This window comes from Tursiops truncatus, chromosome 20 (genome assembly GCF_011762595.2).
Source record: "Tursiops truncatus isolate mTurTru1 chromosome 20, mTurTru1.mat.Y, whole genome shotgun sequence".
NCBI lineage: Eukaryota > Metazoa > Chordata > Mammalia > Artiodactyla > Delphinidae > Tursiops > Tursiops truncatus.
The window spans coordinates 46,598,878-46,623,647 of record NC_047053.1 but is presented as its reverse complement, the minus strand read 5'-3'; the positions used below and the strand labels follow the sequence as shown (position 1 = coordinate 46,623,647).

Sequence of the window (24,770 nt, the reverse complement as noted above, 5' to 3'; positions counted from 1 at the left end):
ACTGCTAGCCTGGGGGACAGCCTGCACCACTATTTGGCACGAGGAACAGAGGAGGTGATGGGCTGGGTGTCCTCTCTGAACAGGGCAGTAGGTGGCCTCCCCCAGACCCAGACCTCAGGATGGTGGTGAAAATCCCGCCCACTCCTCACCCTCTGGGCAGATACCCACTAACGCCCTTGGGTAAGTGGCCACCAGGAAAAGCAACCTGGGAAGGTCATTACTCACCAAGTACCGGGGCAGGTCTCAGGGGACCATGGGTGTGAGTGGCAGGCCTCCCTTAGGCAGGGTGCTGGCTGGGCATTTATCCTGCAGCTGGGTAATCTGATTAGGACTGTGCCTTGACACCACACTAATGAGATTGTGGGGTGGGTAGCAGCACCGAGGACTCCCTGAGATGGGGGAAGGGGCTCAGGTGCGGTCAAGGGCCTGAAGGAAGGACGAGCAGGGGGCAGGGTCAGGGCAGGAACGGGACGTGTGACCGTGAACAGCCCGACTCTCCTGAAGCTGCTCTTTTTTTTTTTTTTTTTTTTTCGGTACGTGGGCCTCTCACCGCTGTGGCCTCTCCCGTTGTGGAGCACAGGCTCCGGACGCGCATGCTCAGCGGCCATGGCTCATGGGCCTAGCTGCTCCGCGGCATGTGGGATCTTCCTGGTCCGGGGCATGAACCCGTGTCCCCTGCATCGGCAGGCAGACTCTCAACCACTGCGCCACCAGGGAAGCCCGAAGCTGCTCATTTTTGAAGGAAGGATGAGACGGCACTGGCTGCTGTCTTAGGCCTCCCCACCCTTACTATCCTGACTGCTGAGGAACCTGCCTTTGTGGCCCCCAAAACCCTGCATAGCCTGTCCCGATCCACTTCTTTGGCCTCACCTCTCATCCCTTCCTCTTGCTCTCTGTGCTCCAAGGAGCCTCTTCCACCCCAGGGCCTTTGCACCTACTGCTCATGCCATGTGGTGCATTTTCTATTGTACATCTCTCCCCTTCCCCTAGTTCCCTCCTCCTGGGACTTCAAAGATCTGCCCTGGTGTCATACACACATAGAAAATCTTTCACAAATATGTGTTTTTGAGAAAAATACAGTAAACCTCTTCCTACATCTCTGAGGTAATCCACCTCCATGTTGTAGACCCCTTCGGGGGCCCCAAGCCCACTAGGCTCTGCTGTGCTTTTGTCTCTAGGGAAACCTTTCTCTTCCTGGGCCATTTTCAAATCTGTAGGACAGGGTTGGAGTAGATGCTCTCTGACATAAAGTGTAACAAACATGTATTGCTATAATCATGTTTCTCTGAACCAACCAAAACTGCTTCTGGATGACATCACTAGCTGGCCAAGACAGCCCGCACTACCGGGTGTATCCCCAGGCATTGGCATGGCAGCACGTTTTGTGGCTGTGTGGTTTCATTCTCTTGTCCACAGATCTGTCTCTGTGGGAAACTCTGGCTTTACATTGAAGGCCCCTACCTGGGAAGGCCTGCTTATCAGCTCAAATTCTTTGTGAAGCCTTATAACAACCCAAGCTTTTCCCTTAAATGAGAGAAGATAAAACAGGCATAAATTCATTTAACCCTGTCTGTCCAGGCCACTGGTATCAGAGCTTGAAAGCCTGCAGCTGGATGAAGGGGCACATTCCAGGCCATCTGCGGGCATTTGTGCCTGCCAGAGCTTTGCTAACAGCAACCTCTCAGGACCGGATGGTCCTCCCTCTGCTGCACCACTGAGAGTAACCAGAGCTGACCTCTGGGACTTCTGGGATGCTGGGACATAGAAGGGGGCCCCTGGGGTCACTGTCACTTGAATAGTCAAGGAAACAGGTTTAGCCAACCTCACAGGTTGGTGAAGGCTGTAGGTGCCCAGTGGACATACAATGACATCTGCACGTGCTTTCCTTGAGGTAATACACGCCTATGGATGACAACACAAAAGCCTCCTGTCTAACCACCACACAGAGCTTATTTATTCTCAGGCAAAGTCAATAAACAATCCCGTCGACACCAGCTGCACAAAGGGGCCGTGGATAAAGGAGGCTGTGCTGCATCCTGAGGAGGAGTCTGTCGGGGTGAGGCTGTCTGGCCAGGCGGCTCAGCTTCCACTCCTCATACGGAGCTGGATCTCCATCCGGAGGAAGGCCTTGAGGTTCTCATCAGCCACGTGCTCCTCCAGGGCGGCCAGGGCCCGCTCCCCGCCGTCCTGGTAGTGCTGCAGCAGTGCGTCTGCATATTCCACCCACACGCAGTTGGGGCAGCCGCTCATGCAGCAGTTGGTGGGGGGCTGGAGCTCAGGGGGTGGCGGGTACAGGGGTTCTGAGGGGCCCCCACCAGGCAGGGAGGACTCGGGCTGCCCAGTGCCCGCTGCACCTGCTTGGGAGCCCCCCTCCACATGGTCCTTCCTGAACTCTCTGTGGCCTTCACGGACTCGGATCCTGTGAAGAATGCTGCCACCTCCAGGAAGCCTTTGGCCCCAGTCCCAGCTGGATAGTGGCCCCTAAGGATTCAGATAAGCACATGAGTCTCCAGAAAGCTGGTAAGGCTCTGCCTGCCTCCAGCTCTGGGGAAATTTCGGACTCCTGTCACTGGCAGGGGGCTCCACGTCTTTCTCAGTTTCCTCACTTCCTGCGTAACCTTAGACAAGTTACTTCACCTATAGACTCAGTTTCCCATTTGTAAAATGGATGTAACGCTTGGTACGAGGATGAGCCACAGGTTCATGAGAAATGCTGGGTTCAAGGCCTCGCACTATGCGTGCCCTCCAGCAGATGGTGGGGGTTGAGACTGCACCTCCAGCTAAGATGCCTCTGCCCGGTGGACAGGAGTATGGCGAGGGCAGAAGGCTGTGAGCTCCAGCCCACACAGCCACCTCTCCCTCTCCAACCAGTACTGCCACGTCCCTCCCCCGTGAGCATTCTGACTAATCGCATCACCCCTTCATCCCTGTTTCTCTCTGTCACACGAGAAGCCCAAGTCATTCCCAAAGGCCAGTGGGCAGCCCTCTCCCCACCTCCAGCCCCCACCCCGGCCCCCGGGTCCCCTTCCCTGCTCTGTCTCCAGGGCACTGAACACAGGCGCAAACTTTACTTATTTCTCTAACTCCTCTTGCGAGGGGCGCCAACTCCTTGTACACTGAGGTTTCCCCAAAGGCTTCGCACAAAGCAGGTGTTCAACAGGTACTGGACGAGGGAACGAGCTCAGAACCCGCCGGCGCTACCCTGGGCTCTGCCCGGCTGCCGGGAGAGCGGGGCTTCTCGGCCCCGGCGGCGCCCGGCCTCCCGAATGCACCCCGTCCCCCTCCTCGCCGGTACTTGCCAGGCCGCGGGCAGCGACTGACACGGCCAAGCCTCCCCGAGCCACACTCCACAGCAGCATCGCCCACTGCCTGGCCCACGGCGCAGGCGCCCCCCAGTCGGCCCCGCCCGAGCTGTGAATGGCGGCCGCTCTGGCCAATCCCGGCCCGTCAGCGAGCTGCACAGCCCCAGTGAGCGCAGGAAGCGGAAATGGTGGGCATGGGGCCGGACCGTGCGGGAGTGCGGAAGTGGTTTCTCTTTTGAGCGCAGGGCGTGTAGATGGCGGGAACCCGGCGCCGAGGTGCGGCGCCGGCGAGGACGGCGGGGACGGCTGGGCTAGGGAGCCCAGGGCGACCGCAGGGCCGGAGGCAGCAGGAGCCGGGGAAGCAGCGCTCGGCGCCACGGCCGGGGCCGCGCAGGTGGGTGCCGGTCTCATCGTCCTGAAGACTCCCCGGCACCCCTCCCCGCACCGGGCCCAGCGCGCTGTGTGGTCCGTGCGGTGGACGGCCCGGAGGGTCAGCCGGGTGGGCGGAGGCGTGAGGGAGTCTCCGGTGTGGCACTTGTCACCTTCCGGGGCGCCGTCTTTGCTATCCTGGACGAGGTCAGGGAGTGACGGGCCTCCCTGGGGCTCTCGGAGCGCCCCCCACCCAGCGTCCTGTGAGAAACCGGTCCAGGGACAGCCTCCGGGCGGGCGAGGATGAGGCCGTGTTCCCTTGACCGGCACGCACTACAGCGGCCAGGATGGCCTGCGAAGTTTCTTTCTCCAGGCTCAGCTTCGGTTTCTCTGATTCTGCTTATGCTCGATTGGAGACGTGTCTCACCCCCGTGTTCTCCTTCCCAGAAAAGAAAAGAAGAAAGTGAATTGCCAGCCTAAGAACCAAGATGAACAGGAAATCCCTTTCCGGCTCCGAGAGATCATGAGGAGCCGCCAGGAGATGAAAAACCCCATCAGTAACAAGAAGAGGAAGAAAGAGGGTAACTGCAGGCCCATGCTGGGTGGCCATAAAGCCTTGCGTGTTTGAATCTACTTAATTGCACAAGTATTCAGTGGCGTTTCAGGCAGAAGAAATCTGCCACACCCCAGCAGTCAGGCGGTGCAGGAGCATGTGGAGGACTGACCAAAGGCTGGTGTCACCAGGGCCAGAGTGGTGGCTGGCAGCAGGTGGCGGTGTGGTTTCAGGTGAGGCTCCAAAAGGAGCCCCTGGGGCCTCCTGGGCCAAGGTGGAAGCGTTGATTTTCCCCTCCCAGGAGTAGTGGAGATCCATCAGAGGGGACAGTCAGTTCAGATTTACTTGAAGGAAAGGTCACTGTGTAACAGTCGAGGGGGCGAGAGGACACTGCAGGCCAGCAAGGCTCTTGCAAGTAAGAAGTGATGATGGTTCCTTGGACCTGAGTGCAGAAATCATGGTGGAGAGAAGTGTATGGTTTCTAGAGGTTATGGAGGGAGTTGATCAGACCCCCTGAGAAACTCATCCCTCCCACCCTTCCCCCAAGGCCAGGTAGGGTGCCCAGCTGTCAGCCTCTGCCAGAGATAACACTCCAGATGTTGGGGAATGGGGTCCAGCGTGTTTGTGTTTTGTGTACACGTACAGGTATTTGTTTTCCCAAACATGGGACTGATTTTTCAGCAATGCTGTTTTGTAATTTCTTTGTCAACCTTAGGCTTTTCATTGGGGGCTAGATGGCTACCAAAGCGATAGTGAAATAAAGAGTTGAGGAGGGGGAGGGGTAGAGGAGGGCGCTGGCCCAGATGGAAGATGGCACATTCTGAACCATGCTCTATTGAATCAGCTCTTTTTGGGGTTTAAGTTATTTAAAAGACATAAAGTTACACACGTGGTGAAATTAAACAGTACTGAAAGATATGAGGTGAGGCGTGGCCTCCTTCCCTGTCTTTCAATCCTGCTCCCTCCCCCTAAAAGAAACTGCTGTCTGTCTTGTTTACCCTCCCAGGGGAAATATGCATATTTTCACATATTTATGAGGTAAAAGCTATACCTTCATTCTCTATATTGTTTGGTGTCCTGGGTTTTCGCTACCAGTGGATTTTGTAGGTCTTTCCACGTCCTTATCGTAGCTCTACTGAGCTCCTAGCAGCTGTGCAGTGACGTCTCTGGATGAACGTAGGGGGATTCGCTCAGCCAGTCAGCTAGTGACGGATACTTAGGTTGTTTCCTGTTTCCTTTTTCAACCGAGCTGCAGAGGACATCTTTGACATGTACCAGTGGGCTGTAGGGGTCCCACCCCAGGTTCCCCCCAGCTGGCATCTTAGATCCTTTTTAGCTCCCACGTGAACGTGGTCTTCCCGTCCCGTGGCCTGGGGAGGGGAGATAAACATGGGCGGCCAGCCCAGCACCACCTGCTCCCTCCTGCCTTCGCTTCACGACTTTCCCCTCTGAGGTCTCCCTTTGTCCTCAGCCCAGGTGGCCTTCAGTAAGACATTGGAGAAGGAAGCAAAGGGAGTGGAGCCGGACATCGCTGTACCCAAGTTCGAGCAGAAGAAGTGGGAGTCCGACAGGGCCTATGTGCAACGCATGGCGCAGGAGGCGCAGCATGTGCTGTTCCTCAGCAAGAACCAGGCCAGCCGGCAGCCTGAGGTGCAGGCGGCTCCCAAGAAGGGGAAGTCGGAGAGGAAGAAAGCGTGAGTGGGGGCTGCAGGGGCTGGGAGGCAGGGCTGTGGGGTGCCACCGATTTCTTCTGTATTGACAGCATCTTGTTGCCAGGGGGCACCCCACCTACCCCATGATTCAGGCCGAGCAGGACCTGGAGTCAGTGGGTGTTTTTCTCTGTACTGCAGCCACTTAACCTCAGCGTTTCTGGGAGGCTCTGAACCCACAGAGCTCCGAAGGCCTATCTCTGTCTGTGCCTCTCTCTGGAAAGCATCAAGGTGTCCAAGAGCCAAGGGAGGTTGAGGGCCAGCTGTCTACCCCAGGCCAGTTGTTTCAGGGAAGTAGAAAAACAGTGAGGCTCAGTGTCCTCCCAGGAGGGCCCGCAGGCCGTCAGGGGACTGTGCCTACCCCACGGAAACTGGTTTCCAGGGTTCACCTTTCCAGCCCAGAAGAGATTTGAGAGTCTGTAGCTATGTCATTTGTACAAGTTCTGTGACCTCTCAGACTCAGCTTCCTGGTGGGTAAAGTGGTGAAATTGGCACCAGGAGGAAGCCCACCGCCAGCTGTGGCTCCCCTGCCCATCCCTACCCTCAGCCCTGGAGAAGTCTGGGATGCAAGCTGTGTGCCACCTCCCTGAGCCTGTGGGTGGGAGCTGGGGCAGTAGTTTCAGCAAACAAATGCTTTTTGAGATGTGTTTCTGCCTTTACTGCAACTTTTGTCTTGAATCAAGCCAGGCTTTCATCAGAAATTTCTCTAAAACTGGGCACTTCCTTGGTGGTCCAGGGGCTAAGACTCCAAGTTTCCGCTTCAGGGGGCGTGGATTCGATCCCTGGTTGGGGAACTAAGATCCCGCATGCCATGCGGTGTGGCCTAAATTAAAAAAAAAAAAAAAGAGGAAGAAATTCTTTTAAAAGCTGTGAAAGTTAGATCATTTTCAGCTTTGTAGAGTTTCCTTACGTCCAGATTCTTACCATACATGTACTTACGTTAGCCAGTGAAAATTACATCACACAAAACATATCCCAGGTACCACCTAAAGCCACAGTGATCTCTAAAACTCATTGAACGTTGATTCTAGTAACAATAAGGGACCATGTCACACATGTTGCTGTGCGGGGCCGTTTACACACAGCAGCACAGTTGACACTTGGGACAGCTGATTCTCTGGGGTGGGGGCCATTCCGTGCACTGTAGGGCATTGAGCAGCATTCCTGACCTCCACCCATGAGGTGCCAGGAGCACCCCTCTCCCCCCGACGTTGTGACAACACAGAACATCTCCAGACATTGTCCGATGGGCTGTAGAGGTACAGCCGCAGCCGCTGAGGACCCCTGACTTGGAACTTTGGCGGGGCCTCCTAGGTTCGGAGCGCTCTCTGTGGGTCCTGGGGTTCAGAGGCAGCCACCTGGGGTCTTTCCTGATGCATCCCTCGTGGGCAGGGGTGACCTCTGCCTCTTCCTGAGTCCAGTGAATTGAGAGTTTAGGAAAGTGAACAGCACTGTGCTCTCTTCCCAGGTTCCAGAAGCGACGGCTGGTTAAGGTCCAGCAGAGGAGGGAGGAAAAGGCAGCAGAAAGGCTGGAGCAGGAGCTACTCCGAGGTAGCTCTTCACAAAGCAATTGTGTCAGCCCTGGTTCGGGGCAGCTTTGTCTCCCCAGGGTCGGTGGGTGGGTGGACAGTGGCTCCGGGTTCCAGGGCTGCAGTGGTTGTGTGGGCAGCAGGCCTCAGTTGTTCTTCTCTGCCCCTCCAGACACGGTGAAGTTTGGTGAGGTTGCCCTGCAGCCCCCAGAGCTGACTGCCAAGCCCAGGATGAGCACAAGTAGGGACCAGGTAAGCAGGGGTGGGGGAGTTGCCCTTTTTGCCCCTTGGTGCTGCCTGGTTCAGGGCACACAGGTGGAGAGCACCATGTTCTCACTGGGCTTAAGCTATTGGGCTGGCCTAGGCTCTTTGTTACCTCCCCTCCTTCCTGAATCTGTGCCTCAACCTCCCTCTCTCTCTTCCTCAGCCTGGCAAGAAATCGCTGATGCTGAAGATGCTTTTAAGCCCTGGCGGTGTGTCCCAGCCTCTGACCCCCTCTCTGGCCAGACAGCGGATCGTGGCGGAGGAGAGAGAGCGGGCTGTGAACGCCTACAGGGCGCTAAAGAAACTGCAGCAGCAGCGGCAGGGGGCTCAGTCACCACGGCCACCCCACCTCCGTTCTGGGAAGAAACCAAAGACGCAGCTGTGATGGTGAGGGACCAGAGACGCTGCACCTGGGTTGGGGGTAGATGGGCAGATGGCCTGCAGTCAAGAGTCCTCTCCCTGGCACACATCCTGGGACTCAAGTGGGGGAGAGGGCTCCTGTTTTTTCTCCCTAAAGACTGCTGTTTCGTGAGTGACCACCCGCCGGCCCCATGTCTCACACAGGGCGTCGTCTGTCTCCTGAGCCCCCGGAGATGGGGCCAGTGCCTGGGTGAGATGCAGCCAGCATCATTCCCTTGAGCCTAGCGTCACATATAGCTTTGTTCTGAAACAGAGGTCCAGGCTGAGACACAACCTAGGGCCACTTTACAGAGGGCCAATCCCATAATCCTGTCCCTAGATACCAGTTAGTTGTAGACACTGCCGGTTTCGGTTAACTAAATCCATAAGCGAGGCTCTGCTGGATTCGACAGAGCAGTACAGCTAGAGCGAGAGCCAGGCAGCAGGTTGGTGTGGGGAAAGGGCGGGGGTCAGCATCTAGGCCACCTAGACCAGCTCACGGCACTGCTGTCACAGTCCTCGCAGGGCAGGTGGAGCCACCCCAGCTCATGTTTGGGTGTGGAGACTGAGCCACCCACATCGAGGTTTGGGGAGGCTGGGTCCTTATGTCATCGAGGTCTCTGGGGAGGACAGGGCAGGGCTCTCCAGCAGGTCTAGAGTGGCTTGACAGCAAGGACAGGAGCCCAGCCCAGGACTTTCTTGTGGTCAGAGGGGCCGTGTGAGTTCCTGCCAAGGGCAGGGCCCGGCGAGGTTTGAATCTCCCACAGGTGCCAAAGGAGGGAGCACCTGGGTTTATCATCCTGCTCAGATGTGGGATACAAATGAGAGAATGGGGATGGGGCTTACAGACTGTTAGCAATTGAACATGGAAGGACAGGGGCAGGCCACTCATAGCCCCGTTGGAGAAGGACAGCTGCCGGGCTCCCTCACTCTCTCCGGCTTGGGCTTCTCTAGCCAGCAAAGATGGCCTGGACAGCTCAGTCAGCGCCAGGCCTCAGTACTGACAATCCTAGAGAATGAGCGTGGAGTTCTGTGGAATCTGTTTTGCTCTTCCCCAAGGTTGCATTTTATGTAATGAAGTTTATTTTTTTGTTTTGTGTTTTTTGCGGTACGCGGGCCTCTCACTGTTGTGGCCTCTCCCATTGCAAAGTTTATTTTTGAATTAAAAAATTTAAGTTGTGGAAGCTCTACCTGGAATCAGGGCTGTCACTCTTTCAGGGGTGTGTTTCTGCGTGGCGGGTGGCCCCGGCCCCCGCGTGGGATGACCAGGCGCTGGTTGCTATGCAGTAGCCAGGATTTGCCCCCATCACATGGCAGTTGGGGCAGGCAGCACATCTCTGGTTCAATGTTGGCATCCTTCTGACAATAGGGTCCCGACACAGACAGGGCAGCAAGAGCAAGGGGTGAGGTGGGGTCGCTGAGAAACACCAGTGTTTCTTGGATACAGTGCAAGTACAGTTATGAATGTGGCAATGAGGAAACAGGTCGTGGTGAGGGACGTTTGCCTTTGGTCACATGAAATGTGAAAATTACATTCCCTCAGGCCCTTGTCAGAGTGCCCCTAAAACGGATCAACTTAGCTCAGGCTGGCTTTACCATCAGAGATGGTGACTAGGCCAGGGGTCACCCCTCAGAGATGGACCCACAAGCTGGGTATCACCCCTCAGAAATGGAGCCCACACTCGGGTCATCCCTAGAGACAGAACCCAGGTAGGATCAGCCATCAAGACACTCGGCCCGGGTTAAAGGTGTTGACCTTAAGAACGGCATAAGGTCTTTAGCCAAAATGAGTTTATTTGGAATCAGAAGAATTTCAGTTTAGGACAAGCAAACTGGCAAGTTGGAGGAGACAAACGGAAGGTCAGCTTTTATTAGGTTTTAGGAGGAAATTAGGAGGGCCCTGGTGGTTTTCCATTGGCTGCAATCAGTGGGTAGCTTGTCGCTGGGCCAGATGGAGACCTTCCTTCCTGCTGGGTCTGTGAGCTGTGGTGAGAGATGCATGCTTGAGAGCCCTCCCATCATAGCTTCCCTACCCCATTCTGATTGAGCTTTCCTTTGCTCATTTCCACATTCCCCCCTTTAGATGAAGATCTTTCCTTGAGAGCATCACTGATCAGTTTTAGTGGAATTGTGTTTTGTCCCTCAGCACCAGGACCTTTCCTGGACGTCATGTCTCACATCAGAGGAAAAGGGCATAGTGATTGAAACCAAGTGAGCCCACATTTGAGTAACAAAGAAGGAGGAACTCTCAGCCATTTTCCCTCTTAAAATCTTGTCTTATGAAGGTACAGGCATGGGCAGTCATCTCAAGGCATTGAGCCAACATCATACTATTCATTGTGTCATTTCTACAGGGGGTTGACAGGCAACATGTACAAAGTTTAAAAATGGGGAATTCCCTGGCTGTCCAGTGGTTAGGGCTCTGTGCTTTCACTGCCAAAGGCCCAGGTTCAATCCCTGGTTGGGGAACTAAGACCCCACAAGCCACGAGGTGTGGCCAAAACAAAACAAAACCATAAAAAATATGCAAAGCAGAATGAAAAATAGTATGACATTTAGTTTGTATGACGGTTCTAAACCATGACCCTAGACCTGAAGGTAGCCAGCTGAACAAATCAAAGGACCAGAGGGAGTCAGGTGAAATTTGGGCTTGTGTCCTCATTTTGTGTAATTGAGTTTCTACTTCTCCAAAAGTGTTTATCCAGGTAGTATTTGCAATCGTACAAATGCCTCCTTGTTCAGCAAGTAGGAAATCGAAGGCTATGTGGTTGTCTAAAAGTATTTTAGCCAGTGAGTCAAGTGATAATTGTTGGGCTGCAGAATCAGCCAGCTCTCCTGATATTAGGGGGAGATTTCCGATCACGTTCTCATTGGCGCTTACTCCGACCCAAGGGGGTTTTGATGAGAACTGGCCAAATGGCACAGACTCGTAGCACTTGACCAAATAACGTGGGATCCCCAATCACTATGAAGTTCAAGAAGCGTTCCTCTCCCATGGGATCTTAGCCACAGAGCAGCAGTGGCTTGTCTACGTGGAAAAGCTTCGGTCCACTGAGGAAACATGCACATCATTACCAGGAATTATTTATACCCATGAGATGGTGGGCAGCTCTGTGAAACCCACTTGGCAAACGTCGAATGGTCCATCAGGCAATTTGGAGCTCCTGGGAGGGAGCATTGTGGACAGTTTTTCTGGATTTTATTTTGGGAATGTGACACCAACCCTGGATCCAACAGCTTCCCACAAAATGCTGCATGATATTTGATATCATCGGGCTTCCCTGGTGGCGCAGTGGTTAAGAATCCGCCTGCCAATGCAGGGGACACGGGTTTGAGCCCTGGTCCGGGAAGATCCCACATGCCGCGGAGCAACTAAGCCCGTGCACCATTACTACTGAGCCTGCACTCTAGAGCCTATGAGCCACAACTACTGAACCTGCATGCTGCAACTACTGAAGCCCGCAAGCCTAGATAGAGCCTGTGCTCCGCAACAAGAGAAGCCACTGCAGTGAGAAGCCCTTGCACCACAACGAAGAGTAGCCCCTGCTCGCCGCAACCAGAGAAAGCCCGCGTGCAGCAATGAAGACCAAATGCAGCCAAAAATAAAACATTAAAAAATTTTTTTAAAAGTTTGATATCGTCAGCTGAGAATTCATTACTTGGAAAAGCAACATTGAAGCCTGCACACTGGTATTAAAATTCACAATGTGCAACACTTTAAACAGCAATATCAACCAGCCCCCTCACTTTATTACCACCAGTCTGGTGTAAGGGCATGATGTGTTCACTCCTGTTGGAAGAGCACTAAGTCCTGTGGATTCCTGTCTTTTTTCATGACTTGCTAAGGTTTATTGGAAACTCCACTATTGGAATTGTGCTCCGAGGCACGGGCTGTTCAGTAGTAATGGGCTTGAGCACTGAGAGTGTAGCTCCAGTATAGAAATTCATTCCCAGTCTGGAGAGTTGTTTCTCTGAGCTGAGTAAGAGGGAGGCTTGGAAAAGCTCCAGATTCCTTGGAGTCCCATCACTGGGAAGTGGGAGGACATTGGAAAGATGAGTTGACTGAAGATGCCTGGAGCGTTTTGGTTTCTAGAAGTCTTTCTTCCAATATCCTGGCTTCTTACAGTAATGATGGAGGCTGAGAGGACTTTGCTTAGGGAACTCCATCTGCTGAAGTTGGATATTAAGGATTTTAATGGTTTTTTTCTTAGTAGAATCATCTAGGGTGCAGGTTTGCCAAATTAAGTCTGGAGAGGACATAGTTTCCCATTCTATTGTAATTCTCTTAACCAAGAAAGTCCTGGTTTAGCCCATTAATGAACACAGAGTTGAAGGCTACCCCAGTGGATTCGACATCCATAGGGAGAATACTGAAAAATAATTTGGAATCGATGTGTGATAGTGTGCTTTATGTATAAATGTAGATGTGGTCTTCATCTCCATTTCTGGCACAGAGCTCTTAAAACCCTTGGAATTTTCTTACTAGAGCAACAAAGGTGTCTCTTGTGAGGTGAATGAATTGGCTTTTGGAGCTCACCAAATGATGGGGGCTGGCTGCCAGGAGAAGCAACCTTGTGATTAGAGGGTTAGAACCTTTCAGTTCCAATTACCCCCTACTACCCAACCTCGGGGGAGGGGAGAGGGCCTAGAAGTTGAATTAATGATTCAATCAATTATAAAACCCAAAGGACAGGGTTTAGAGAGCTTCCAGGTTGGTGAACATATGGAGATATGGGGAGAGTGGTGCACTGGAAAGGGCATGAGAGCTCTGCCCTTTCCCCATACCTTGCGCTATGCATCTTCCATCTGGCTGAGTCATTTTCTTTTATAACAAACTGGTGATCTAGTAAGTAAACTGTGTCTCTGAGTCTGTGAGTCGCTCTAGCAAATTAATTGAACCTGAGGAGAGGTCCTGGGAACCTCTGATTTATAGCTGGTCGGTCAAAAACAGAGGTAACAACTCAAGCTTGTGATTGGCCTTTGAAGGAGGTGGGGGGCAGTTTTACAGTTTTGTAAGACTGAGCTCTTAACCTGTGGAATCTGTATCTCGGGGTGGGTTGTGTCAGAATTGAGTTGAGGCTCCAGAAGGACCGTCCTGCAGGGTTGCGACCCCATCGGGCACTCGGCTAAACAAGTCTCCCTAGTGGGGAAAACTGTCCGCAACTTCTCACGTGTTTGACATCATTACACGCTGTCAGCATTTACCCAGTAGAGGGAGGCGTGGTGCTGCCACGGACAACACAGCCAACCGCACAATGGGAAGAGGACCCCAGGCCACCAGGAGAATCGTGTCCTGTGGGAGTCCTGAAAGTGCAAAAACTTGCCTGAGAAAAATGGGATTGGTAAAACTAATCAACAGAAAAACTGGTCATGCTACCAAGTTCTAGCTCATACTGCTCGCCACATGACAGGCCAATTGAGAGACGAGGTGTTGGGACAAGGAATAGCAACTTTTTTCAGAAAGCCAGCAGACTGAGAAGGTGGTGGACTAGCATCCCAAAGAACCATCTTCCCAAGTTAGAATTCAGGCTTCTTTTATACTGAAAGGAAAGGGGGTAAAAGTCCTGGTTCCAGCCAGACTCTGGACAGGAGTGTTGCTTTCCTCCTGCACCCTTTCACAGGTGCACCTGGTCAGGATGTTTCCTGTGAGCTAAAAGAATTTTAGCTTCGGGCTTCCCTGGTGGCGCAGTGGTTGAGAGTCCGCCTGCCGATGCAGGGGACACGGGTTCGTGCCTTGGTCCGGGAAGATCCCACATGCCGCGGAGTGGGTGGGCCCGTGAGCCATGGCCGCTAAGCCTGCACGTCTGGAGCCTGTGCTCTGCAACGGGAGAGGCCACAACAGTGAGAGGCCCACGTACCGCAAAAAAAAAAAAAAAAAAAAAAAGAATTTTAGCTTCATGCTCATTACCTGGGAGGCAGGGTTCCCAGAGATGGGCCATTATGTGTAATTTAAGCTAATAGGCAACATCCCTTTAGTGATAAACTTGTCATAGAATACAAGGTTCTTCCCTATTACAGTCAGAACAGTAAAATTCATTCCTGACTTTAAAAAATGAAGACTCAAAGAAGAAATAAGATGTTCTTAAAGTTTTTTAAGCCTGTGAAATTTGACCCAGGAAGACTGATTTTAATGGAGGAAGAATGGCCGCAGAAGAATTTTCAGTAAGTAGACATGAAATATGAATATATGGGTATATCTCTTATCTAAACATATTACTCCCCCTGTAAATGCCACGTGGAACACCCCAGATGAGGCCACTGGTATCCTTTGTATGCAAGCCAGTGGGACTGGCTTTATGATGACTGGGATATTCAGCTGCTGAATATGCCTGTTACCCAGGTCACGGTAAATGCTGTGATTAAGGGGGCCCCTTTCACTTGGGCACCCTCTTACTGCAAAATCGAAAAACAATTTGGGAAGCCTTAGGGAATTTGCTATCTCAGCTTGCACTGAAGGGTATTGCAGAGAACAGTATGTTAGCTAACAAGAGAATGGAGAGAGGCCCAGGGCAGAGTGAAGGGGCTCTTCCCAACAAGGTGGAAATTTTTAAAGGGTTATGAGAAGATGAATAGAGCAAATATTGAAAGAGACAGAAAAAAGGAATCAGGAAGGGATGAGCAGGATAGCAGTCATTAGATGGTTATTTATTTTTATTGAAGTATAGTTGATTTACAATGTTGTGTTAATTTCTGCTGTATAGCACAGTGATTGTTATATACACACACTTTTTTTTCATATTCTTTTCCATTATGGTTTATCACAGGATATTGAATATAGTTCCCTGTGCTTATACAGTAAAATCTTGTTTATCCATCCTATATATAATAGTTTGCATCTGCTAACCCCAAACCTCACCCTTCCCCCACCCCCCTTTAGATGGTTATTAAGAAATGGGATGGGGGGCTTCCCTGGTGGCGCAGTGGTTGAGAGTCCGCCTGCAGATGCAGGGGACACGGGTTCGTGCCCCGGTCCGGGAAGATCCCATATGCAGCGGAGCAGCTGGACCCATGAGCCGTGGCCGCTGAGCCTGCGCGTTTGGAGCCTGTGCTCCGCAACAGGAGAGGCCGCAATAGTGAGAGGCCCGCGTACCGCAAAAAAAAAAAAGAAAAGAAATGGGATGGAGAATTCCGTGGTGGTCCAGTGGTTAGCACTCTGAGCTGCCACTGCAGAGGGCACGGGTTTGATCCCTGGTCAGGGAACTAAGATCTTGGAAGCCTTGTGGTGTGGCCAAAAAAAAAAAGAAATGGGTTGAATAAAACAGACACTGATGGGGTTAAAACAAAGGTTTTAATACCTAGGTTGGGCAGACCAAAGGGACCCTATGTTGAGCCCCAACATTAAAGGGCCCCAAACACGTCTGCTCTGTTTACCCCAGTTTGGAGACATTTAACAGCCGGAAGGCAGAGATTACACTGAGAATCCCAACCAGCAATCACTTGGGTCAACAGTTAGGTCAGTTAACCAAGATAAAGATTGAAGGCCTGGGTCTCTTGGCTCAACCCCTCGCTGGGGACTTCTGCACAAGAGTGGGTAAAATAGGGGGTGGAGAAGAGAAGTTTCCAGGACTCCTTGACCCAGGAGCCCAAAGACTGGTACCAAAAGCCTGGTGAAGCCCTGACTTGGATGCAGTCAGACTGAGAGGATGTGACAGTGTCACGGTTGGTGGGGTTATGAGAGTTGGAATGTTTAGGCAAGTATTATGTACAGAAGTTGTCTCTCCCAACCTGAATTTACAGGGATTTTACAGGGATGGCTGGGGACACTTCCCCTACCCAGTGTTGTAAAACTGAAACACCGGAGGCCACAGTTAGGAATGTAAGAGTTGACGGAAGTAAGGGAAGGGTGTGTAGAATTGGCATGTTTGAACAGGCGTTGTGTGAAGTGGTTGCATCTGTTTTACCTGATTGTATTATGGGGACGGACATTGTACCTGCCTGGGGGACATTCCCCCCACCTAGTCTTATAAAACAGAAGGCATGTAACTGCCTTTCAGGACATGCTAAATGGGAACCGGTAAGGTTGGCTGAGCCCACAAGGTGTGGGGGTAGAAGCTGAGGTGCTAGTCAGGGACAGATTCTCTGTGCGGTGGCCCTGTGTGGAGGGTGAGAGCCTGTGAGCACCCCCCAGCGACGGCTGCTGGGACTTTGGACAGGAGAACTTCCACTTGAGGGGGGTTTACCACTCTCAAGGTTTACCACCTTGCCATCTGACATTAACTGAAGCTACCCCAATGACTGAAGGACATAAGATGATCTTAAAGCTCCTACAAAGCTATGATGTCTAGGACGATGTCAGAGAAGCACTTTAATGGGGATGGCAGTCCTCAGAAGGGTTCCATATAAATATGAAAGTGGAAATGGTTTATACCAGACCAAGGTGCCTGGGGAAAGCAAGGAGGTGTAGGAGGCAGGAAGCCTCTTTTGCCCCCAGCACTGACTCTGGAACTGCATGAGGAAGTGCTGGATTCTGCCTTCACTTGGACAGTGCCCTATCACCAGCTCTCGACTGACCAACAAAGAGCTGTTTGGTTTGTGGACGGCAGTTCCAAAGTGAATGGACAACATCTCGTTTGGAAAGCTGCTACATAAAGACCAGAGAATGGAGACTAACTGAAAAAGGTAAAAATGGACCAGCTCGTTTGGGCTGAATTACATGCAGTTTTTCTAACAATGATGGAAGAACTGAGCAGTGGTAAAAGCCCATATGTTTGAGTTATTACTCATGGGTAGTGGCCAGTGGCCTGGCTATATGGTCAGGCAGGAGGGCAGTGGAAACCTGGCTTATTAAAGGATGCCCATTCGGGGCACAGCCCTGTGGAAATCACTGTGGGAATTTGAGGGGCACATTAGAGTAGGACATATTAGTGTCCATCAGAAGAACCCCTTTCCGGGTTTGGAAGGTGACTGGAACTGACAAACTATCCCCACATGCTCCCGTGAGATAGCCACCTGGGTCCATGAAATCTGTGGACATGGGGCACTGCAGCAACGCAGAGATGGGCTGAATCTAGACATACAGGCAGACCTCGTTTTATTACGCTTCATAGATAATGTGTTTTTTACAAATTGAAGGTTTGTGATAACCCTGTGTCAAGCAAGTTTATGGTTGCCATTTTTCCAACAGCACTTGCTCACTTCCATGTCTCTGTGTCAAATTTTGGTAATTTTCACAATATTTCAAACGTATGCACTGGGGAACCAAAATGTTTGTGTGGCTCACTTTATTACAATATTCGCTTTATTGCGGTGGTCTGGACAGGAACCCACAGTATCTCTGAGGTGCCTGTAGTCCTCTTGCGCCCTCTGAGGCCCAAAATGTCAGTAACAACGGTCCCGTCTGCCAATGTGAGACACCAAGACCACAGATGGCTGCACAGCAGGTGCCCTGGTGGGCAGGCCCTGAGCATAGGGGGCAAGTCAGACTGATGCCAGGAGCCTGGGGCTACAGGGGGTCCTGACATGAAGAGGCGCCAACCCTGGACTGTGCTTTGCTGCCCTGGTGGTAGATGCAAATGCTCAGAATACTATGAAAGAATCACAACAGAAGATATTGCACCAGTTTGGACAGCAGACCATCACTTCTTCAGACCAAGGAACTCACTTTCATGTCCACCATGGGACAGACATTATTCTAGATGTTTCTGTGAAGGTGTTTTTTAGATGAGATTAACATTTACATCAGTAGACCTTATGAGTAGGGCAGATTACCCTCCATAATACAGGTGGGTGGGCTTCATCCAATCAGTTGAAGAGCTTAACAGAAAAGACTGACCTCCCCCTCAAAGCAAGAAGGAATCTGCCCTAGATGGCCTTCAGACTGGAAATATACCACCAACCCAGGTCACCAGCCTGCTGCTCATCCTGCAGATTTTGGACTTGCCAGGTTCCAAAATCACATGAGCTAGTTCCTTTTTTAAAATGTTTTCTTATTTTTAAAATTTTTTTCAACTTATTATTTATTTATTTATTTATGGTTACATTGGGTCTTCATTGCTGTGCGCGGCCCTTCTCTAGTTGCTTCAAGCAGGGGCTACTCTTCGTTGCAGTGCACGGGCTTCTCATTGTGGTGGCTTCTCTTGTTGCGGAGCACGGGCTCTAGAGCGTGTGGGCTTCAGTAGTTGTGGCTCACAGGCTCTAGAGCACAGACTCAGTAATTGTGGCACATGGGCTTAGTTGCTCTGCGGAATGCAGGATCTTCCTGGACCAGGGCTCGAACCTGTGTCCCCTGCATTGGCAGGCGGATTCCCAACCACTGCACCACCAGGGAAGTCCCGAGGTAGTTCCTTAAAATAAATTTCATTCTCTCTTTCTCCCTCTCTCTATATTTATAGATACATATAGATGCTGTAGCACAGTCCCTACCCTGCAGCTGTACCATCCAAAATACTTACAGACTGGCCAAACTGCCCCAGTTAAGAACCACTGTGTATATAAATCTTTTCTGTTCCTTGCTGCTAGTTTGTGGTTTCCTTCGTATGTGTCCTTTACATTTCTTGACAGTTTACTCCTAAATATTAAAAAGCTATCACTTTGTGAATGAAATTCACAATTCATTAAATTATCTAATTTTACTGATGTATTTTTTTTGGCCATGCCACGTGTCTTGTAGGATCTTAAGTTTCCCGGACCAGAGATTGAACCTGGGCCCTCTGCAGTGAAAGCACAGAGTCCTAACCGCTGGACCGCCAGGAAATTCCCCTAATTTTACTGATATTTTAAAACTATTTTCTTTTACTCATTTTTAACAGGTGAGCAAGTGAATTATCTTAAACATATTGTTTTATACTTTATACAAAATACAAAACTTGCACGTGATGGCACTGGTGCTCCAGGCCTGCTCTGGGCCTGGGGCCAGCAGGAGGCGGTCTTTGCTTTGCTCCTGCCTGATACCTGGGGGACTCTTGCACCCCCGAAGCTAGTCTGGGAACACAGACACCAGGTGGCAGTATCAGCACTTTTTTTTTTTTTTTTCTTTGCGGTATGCGGGCCTCTCACTACTGTGGCCTCTCCCGTTGCAGAGCACAGGCTCCGGACGCGCAGGCTCAGCGGCCATGGCTCATGGGCCCAGCCGCTCCGCGGCATGTGGGATCTTCCCGGACCGGGACACGAACCTGCGTCCCCTGCATCAGCAGGCGGACTCTCAACCACTGCGCCACCAGGGAAGCCCTTTTTTTTTTTTTCATCAGCACTTTTGAGACGTCAGTACTGAGTTCAGAGGGCCCTGTGGCATCCACATGGAATTTGAGGGTCCATAGTGGGCTGTGCAGGCAAGTATCACGGCTGCTGCTTTCCCTCCCGCTGGATGGAGTACTTGCCCCAGCTTCGGGCTGTGTGTGTGTGGGAACAGAGCTCCTCCCTCTTAGGGCCACTTAGCTCTGCTGCTCCTTCTTTTAGATCCCGGCACTCACTAGGTCCAGACCAAGAACAGCAGAGGAACCCAACAGCAGGGGCAGGTGTGTCCGCTCCACCAGACACACCAGTTTATAAGGTGCACTAACAGGTGGCCTGCTGGTTTGCACATCAGGCTGTCATTCAGGGTGGCCTGTTCTACATGTCAGCTTAGGAGCCACAGAGGAAGGCAGTCTCCTCCCCTAGTTGAAACACCCTTTTTTCTTGGTAATAAAACCCAGCAGATCTGAGCAGCACATTATTCCCAGGTGTCATTCACTCCATGGTTGGAGTCCATACTTGGAAACCCGGAGATGCAGGCTCAATGGCTTTTCCAAGCGCCGGTGGGCATTTCCATCACTGGATGGGGCCGTTCAGAACTGTCTCTCCTGAAATTTGTGGCCTTTGCTCGTAGCAGGGACCTGGAAATCCCAGGTCCGTCTCTCCCCCGACCTGTGTCTCTTCCTGAGCCGTTTTGTTTTTTTCCTGCTCTCTGGCACAATCCCCAGCACCCTCAGTGGAGGACATGGAAGGTGGAATTTATGTGCCATTTCTGGCACATTAGCAGTTTGAAGCAAGGCCTGGTGGAAACTGAAGCCCTGGCTGACCTGGAGCTCTCTACCCGCAGCTGACCAGAGTGGGGGTGGGGGACAACCTGATGGAAACACTGAGCAGGGGCTTGTGGGGATTGGAAGGCACAGAAGGGGAGGAGAGGAGGCCCTGTGGGAGGCTTGGCAGAAGGAAAGGAGGGCTGGGGCTAGCCAGAGCATGGCCAAGTCCAGGAGCCACCAAGGCAGGTGGCGAGGCCCCAGCAGCACCCAGGCCACGTCAGCAGCTCTGGGGCCGTCCAGCCACCATGTTGCCAAGCTCTGTAGGCAATTCTGAGAATGGGGACACTGAGGATGGATGGGCCCCTCTGATAGCCAACCTTGCGGGGTGGTGTTAGGGGGCCTAGCAGGACGCCAGTGTTCAGAAGCTCACCCTGTAACGTGGGCGAACGGGGAGTATGTGCAGGTGGCATGTTCTCCAGGGAGAGTGCCTAGCCCCTCACCAGATTCTCAGGTCCCAGACAGCCTCTGCTCAGAACCTCGCTTCATCCCAGAAGGGAAAAGACAGGTTCCAGGTGGCCAGCACCCACTCCAGGGTCACAGTCACAGAGCGGTCCCCACTAGGGCTCCAAACCACCGCTGCACCCGTGTTCAGGTGTTATGGGCACCGCAGAGCACCGTTCCATGGCCTCAGACTGAGCCGTCCAGCCAGTCACCACCTCCCAAAACCGGCTGCTCTGTCCTGCAGGTCTTGGGAAAACTGTTTTCAGGGCTCTTCAGGATCACCTGCCCAGCTCCAGGATCTCTTCACAGAGGACATTTACTCAACCGAGAGCCACTTCTCAGAGCACCTAGGGAAACAGGAGCGGGTCGAGGACACAGGGCAACGGGAGCCCAGACCCCTCAGGCCAATCTCCTGGAGTACGGATGTAGCCCTGCCTGTCCCCTCTGGGCCTGGATGTCTGGCCCTGGGGTCAGAGTGGCTGGGGCAAAGACACAACCGCAGGGGTGGCCGAGGCAGGCTGGTGTGAACTGTTCCCGCCCTAGAGAGACCCAGGGGTGCTGGGGCCCTGGGTCCCCATGAGACCAATGGGGGCCATGCCGGCCTTCCAAAAGCCCTCGGAGGGCCTCAACAGTGCCACCTGTACCAGCCTCATTTGGAAAATGCTAAAATGCTTTGTTAAAACACACCTGCATCAAGCCAAAAGAGGAACTAGGCATGTGACCCATGAATGGTTGACACTTCAAGGTCTGGCCACGCTCTCCTCAGTGCCCTGAGATTGGGGGGCATCTGCCAGCCAGTCACTGTGGGTCCTGTGAAATCTCCACAGACCCACCATGGAGGGGGCCACTGGCGACTACGTGGTCTGCCTGAGAAGGTGGCACCGGCCCTGTGCATCCAAGAGCCAACTGAGAACCTTCCCAGGGAGCAGCAGCACTGAACTGGGAGGCCTATCGCTTCAACAGGGAAAGGAAGACTTGAGACCGCACTGCCCTGCAGGACATACAGAGCTTTCTCGGAGCACCATTTAAAACCTCTGTAGAACAGAGCTCCCCTCACCCCCGCAGAGTGACCAACTGGAAACCGTGAGGAGGCTGAGGGCCTGGGCCGATGGCCCAATGAGCTAGACCACCAGCTGAGACAGAGGAAGCTGTTGTAGGAAACTCACAACAACACGCAGAAGCAGAGGATTTCTTACTAGACTGCAGTAGGTTTAATAGTGGCCCCAAAAGATACGTCCAAGTTGTAACCCCCGGAACATGCAAAGGTGACCTTTGGAAGAAGGATCTTTGCACATGTAACTGTGGATCTTGAGATGAAATCACCTTGGATTTAGGGTGGGCCCTACATCCTCCTTATAAAAAGAGGAGAGAAGACCACGTGAAGACAGAGGCAGAGATTCAAGTCCTGCGAGCCACAAGCCAACGACACCAAGCGGCACGAGCAGCCACTAGAAGCAGGGAATGGATTCTCCCTCAGAGCCTCCACACTTCTGGCTTCCAGCACCGTGAATGTAAGTTTATGCTGCTGCAAGCCACCATTTGTGGCGATTTGTTACAGAGGCCCTAGGACACAAATGCACCAAGCAATAGGTGTTTTCCCACAAGCTTCCTTGTACTGTCAAGGTATCAGAAACTCAACAGGTTGGAGCTTGTATCAGAGTTGAGAGAGCAGCTCTCCTGGTGGGCAGGGGAACAAATCCCCTGGAACCATCCCAGGATGGTGTAGGACACAAGCCACCTGGAAGGCCTGTCCTCCTCTCCCAGCTCTGGAGCCAGAGGGCAGATGTCAGGAATTCTATAACCTGGGTGCCTCAGTTTACCCATCACTGCAACTCAGCACAGAACCCCATCTTCTAGGATTTATCCTGCCCTTATAAAAGCAGCAGATGGCCAGAGGCCAAGTAATGCTTGCTTCTGCCTTCTTGCCACAGAGCAGGCCAGCCACGCTTCTCGGCCCTGCAGTCAACCATTCGTTCTGTGGGTGTCCTCGAGCCAGCGCAGCACTTCTGACAAGCCAGTGCCTTTCCGGGCACTGATTTCTACCGTGGTGATGTTCTGCTTGGCACAAGCAATGAGGTCCGGGAGCCTGATTAACGACTTTATCTCTTCTATGGTCATGTAACACGGCAGGTCACTGGAGTGAAAGCAATACCTGTCAGACTGGGCTGCCATCGCTGCACCCCCTCCCTAACGAGCCACCCTCCTGGCTACACTCCACAGGAGCTCCGCCCTGGGGCACCCCTGCATTTCCTCTCAGCTCACAGACACGTACATTTTGTTGAAGAGAATCAGAACCGATGCTTCTGCAAGTTGTTCTGCCGAAAGGAGAGCCAGGAGCTGCACACAGGATGCAGAGAGCTGGGTAGGGTTAGAGGTGTCCACCATGAACTGGAAAGAAGTAAATGGAAATTAGGACCCCCCTGCAATGGAACACTATCCCTGCCAGACCTCCTCTCCTCGCATTACGGGCCTGGCTCAGGAAGAGCAAGAAAGGCTTCCAGAAAGGGAGAAGCAGAGGGGAGGGAGCTGTGCAAGAAGGACCGGTGTTATTTATTTGTTTCCACCTACACGGAAGTCTCTACTTGTGTGGCCATTACTTTTCCAAGGAAGGGTCCTAGAATTTGGGGCACAGGCCTTGCCAGGATGGGACGAACCAGGGGATATAGAATTCAAACATAAAATGTAAAAACACACCCAGGACAATAAGGCAGTGAGTGGATGGCACAGTTACCTGCAGAAAAGGAACACTGCCCTCAGCAAGCCTTCTGTGAGTTTTCACGTTAGCCTGGGCTCAGGAGCCCTAGGGATCAGGCTGGGGTCCCAGAAGGAAGCAACTCTAGTCTGGACCCTGTTTCCCTGACTCGCACAGTTGCCCAGGAAACCAAACTCTATCCCACACAAAGTGAAACTGGGGACTAGACAACGCTAGAATAGGGACATACTTCCCCAAAGGAAGTTCAAAAGACTACCACCTACCAGGAGAGAACAACAGGACCTACCAGGAGAGAATGACAGTTTCCATAGTAACTGGACCAGATGGGGCCCATGCACCCGCCCAGCTCCCGGATGGTGATCCTTCTCTGAGCCACGATGTCCGTTAGGTTGGTACCCACCTGTGGAAAAAAACAGGATGCACAGAGACCACCACAAGCGCTTTCCCACACGGAACTCCTGGACAGCAACGTGCCCAGCCCTTTACACTCCAACCTAACCCCCAGCATAGGTCTTCTCAAGTGTTTAGGCCCTAAGGTGGAACCGTAAGGGAGGAGGCCTGAAGATGCTCCCAGGCGTCCAGAACCCTCAAGGCTGGCTGTGGCCAGGGCACCAACGCCCACCAGCGGGATTCGCCTTGTGCGGCGAGCAGCAAATGCAGTCTGACCAGTAGTGAGGGGCGGGAGGCTCCGGATCCCCTGGGACTCTGTCCAGGCGGAGCCAGGCTCCCCGCGGCGACACCACCTCAAGTCTGTACTGAACACACTGACCCGCCAGACCCCAGCTTCCATTTAAAGGAACCCAGGGACTTCCCTGGGGGCACAGTGGTGAAGACTCCGGGCTCCCAATGCAGGAGGCCTGGGTTCGATCCCTGGTCAGGGAACTAGATCCCACATGCATGCCGCAACTAAGGAGCCCGCCTGCCACAACCAAATAAATAAATATTACAAAAAAGAAAAAAAAGGAACCCAAAGCGCTCTTCTAACCGCAAGGGGACCCACTTCTCCTAAACCTGCAAGAGGCCGGACGCCTACCGTGGGCCGCGTGGGGGGAAGATCGCCCAGGTCGACCTTCCCATCCCGGGAGCTCAGCTGTGCGAGGTAGTCAAGGTCTCCGAGCTGGTCCGAGGAGGGAGCGCTGGCCGGACCCCGCCCCGGGCGCCCCGCCCCCCGCCCGGGCGCCCCCCGCCCGGGCGCCCCCCACCCCGCTCGCCACCAGCGGCCCCCGAACCCCCAGGCCCCGGACCCAGACCTGCGCCCCAGGCCCCATCCCCCCGACCCGGCGCGGAAGGATAGTCTGCAAGCGTTTCACCAACAGCGTCTTCCCCACACCCGTGGCCCCAAGCAGAAGACACATCCCACTCCCCGCTCCACTCTACACCCGTGGCTCGGCGTCCTGGCGACGCCAGGCCTTGCCCCCGGGCTGCTCATTGGTTCTCAGCGCTTACCGTCTCAGTGGGCGCGGTCCAATCTGCGCCCAGCGTCTGGGGCGAG

At 52.9% G+C, this 24,770-nt stretch overlaps 3 protein-coding genes across 4 annotated transcripts; 1 reads left to right on the top strand and 2 right to left on the bottom strand.

Moving 5' to 3' along the window:
- Positions 1–1,930: 1,930 nt before the first annotated feature.
- Positions 1,931–3,437, bottom strand: OXLD1 (oxidoreductase like domain containing 1). The gene is made up of 2 exons (XM_019940718.3): positions 3,300–3,437; positions 1,931–2,481 (listed from the first exon to the last, which is right to left on the bottom strand). The coding sequence occupies exons 1-2, from the start codon at positions 3,357–3,359 to the stop codon at positions 2,080–2,082; spliced, it is 462 nt and encodes a 153-aa protein (XP_019796277.1). The 5' UTR covers positions 3,360–3,437; the 3' UTR covers positions 1,931–2,079.
- Positions 3,438–3,530: 93 nt separating this feature from the next.
- On the top strand, positions 3,531–9,315 carry CCDC137 (coiled-coil domain containing 137). The gene is made up of 6 exons (XM_004310752.4): positions 3,531–3,696; positions 4,119–4,252; positions 5,696–5,918; positions 7,402–7,484; positions 7,635–7,714; positions 7,890–9,315. The coding sequence occupies exons 1-6, from the start codon at positions 3,557–3,559 to the stop codon at positions 8,109–8,111; spliced, it is 882 nt and encodes a 293-aa protein (XP_004310800.2). The 5' UTR covers positions 3,531–3,556; the 3' UTR covers positions 8,112–9,315.
- Positions 9,316–21,753: 12,438 nt separating this feature from the next.
- On the bottom strand, positions 21,754–24,748 carry ARL16 (ARF like GTPase 16). Of its 2 annotated transcripts, XM_033847838.2 has the most exons (5): positions 24,573–24,650; positions 24,312–24,370; positions 23,565–23,678; positions 22,838–22,953; positions 21,754–22,699 (listed from the first exon to the last, which is right to left on the bottom strand). In XM_033847838.2, exons 1-5 carry the CDS (start codon positions 24,631–24,633, stop codon positions 22,528–22,530), a joined length of 522 nt encoding a protein of 173 aa, XP_033703729.2. In that variant the 5' UTR covers positions 24,634–24,650; the 3' UTR covers positions 21,754–22,527. The 2 variants fall into 2 exon arrangements, with proteins under 2 accessions (XP_033703729.2, XP_073653115.1); XM_073797014.1 differs by lacking the exons at positions 24,312–24,370; positions 24,573–24,650 and adding an exon at positions 24,725–24,748.
- Between the last annotated feature and the right edge of the window lie 22 nt (positions 24,749–24,770).

What these genes read in the sequence shown, in the direction of transcription:
- OXLD1 (XM_019940718.3), bottom strand. Translation starts at nt 3,359, where the DNA reads ATGCTGCTGTGGAGTGTGGCTCGGGGAGGCTTGGCCGTGTCAGTCGCT. An exon ending in CAGTCGCTGCCCGCGGCCTG is followed by an intron (nt 2,482 to 3,299) that starts GCAAGTACCGGC and finishes CTGAATCCTTAG; the next exon opens with GGGCCACTATCCAGCTGGGA.
- CCDC137 (XM_004310752.4), top strand. Translation starts at nt 3,557, where the DNA reads ATGGCGGGAACCCGGCGCCGAGGTGCGGCGCCGGCGAGGACGGCGGGG. An exon ending in AAGTCGGAGAGGAAGAAAGC is followed by an intron (nt 5,919 to 7,401) that starts GTGAGTGGGGGC and finishes CTCTCTTCCCAG; the next exon opens with GTTCCAGAAGCGACGGCTGG. An exon ending in TGAGCACAAGTAGGGACCAG is followed by an intron (nt 7,715 to 7,889) that starts GTAAGCAGGGGT and finishes TCTCTTCCTCAG; the next exon opens with CCTGGCAAGAAATCGCTGAT.
- ARL16 (XM_033847838.2), bottom strand. Translation starts at nt 24,633, where the DNA reads ATGTGTCTTCTGCTTGGGGCCACGGGTGTGGGGAAGACGCTGTTGGTG. An exon ending in GTTGGTGAAACGCTTGCAGA is followed by an intron (nt 24,371 to 24,572) that starts CTATCCTTCCGC and finishes ACTACCTCGCAC; the next exon opens with AGCTGAGCTCCCGGGATGGG. An exon ending in GAAACTGTCATTCTCTCCTG is followed by an intron (nt 22,954 to 23,564) that starts GTAGGTCCTGTT and finishes ACTTCTTTCCAG; the next exon opens with TTCATGGTGGACACCTCTAA.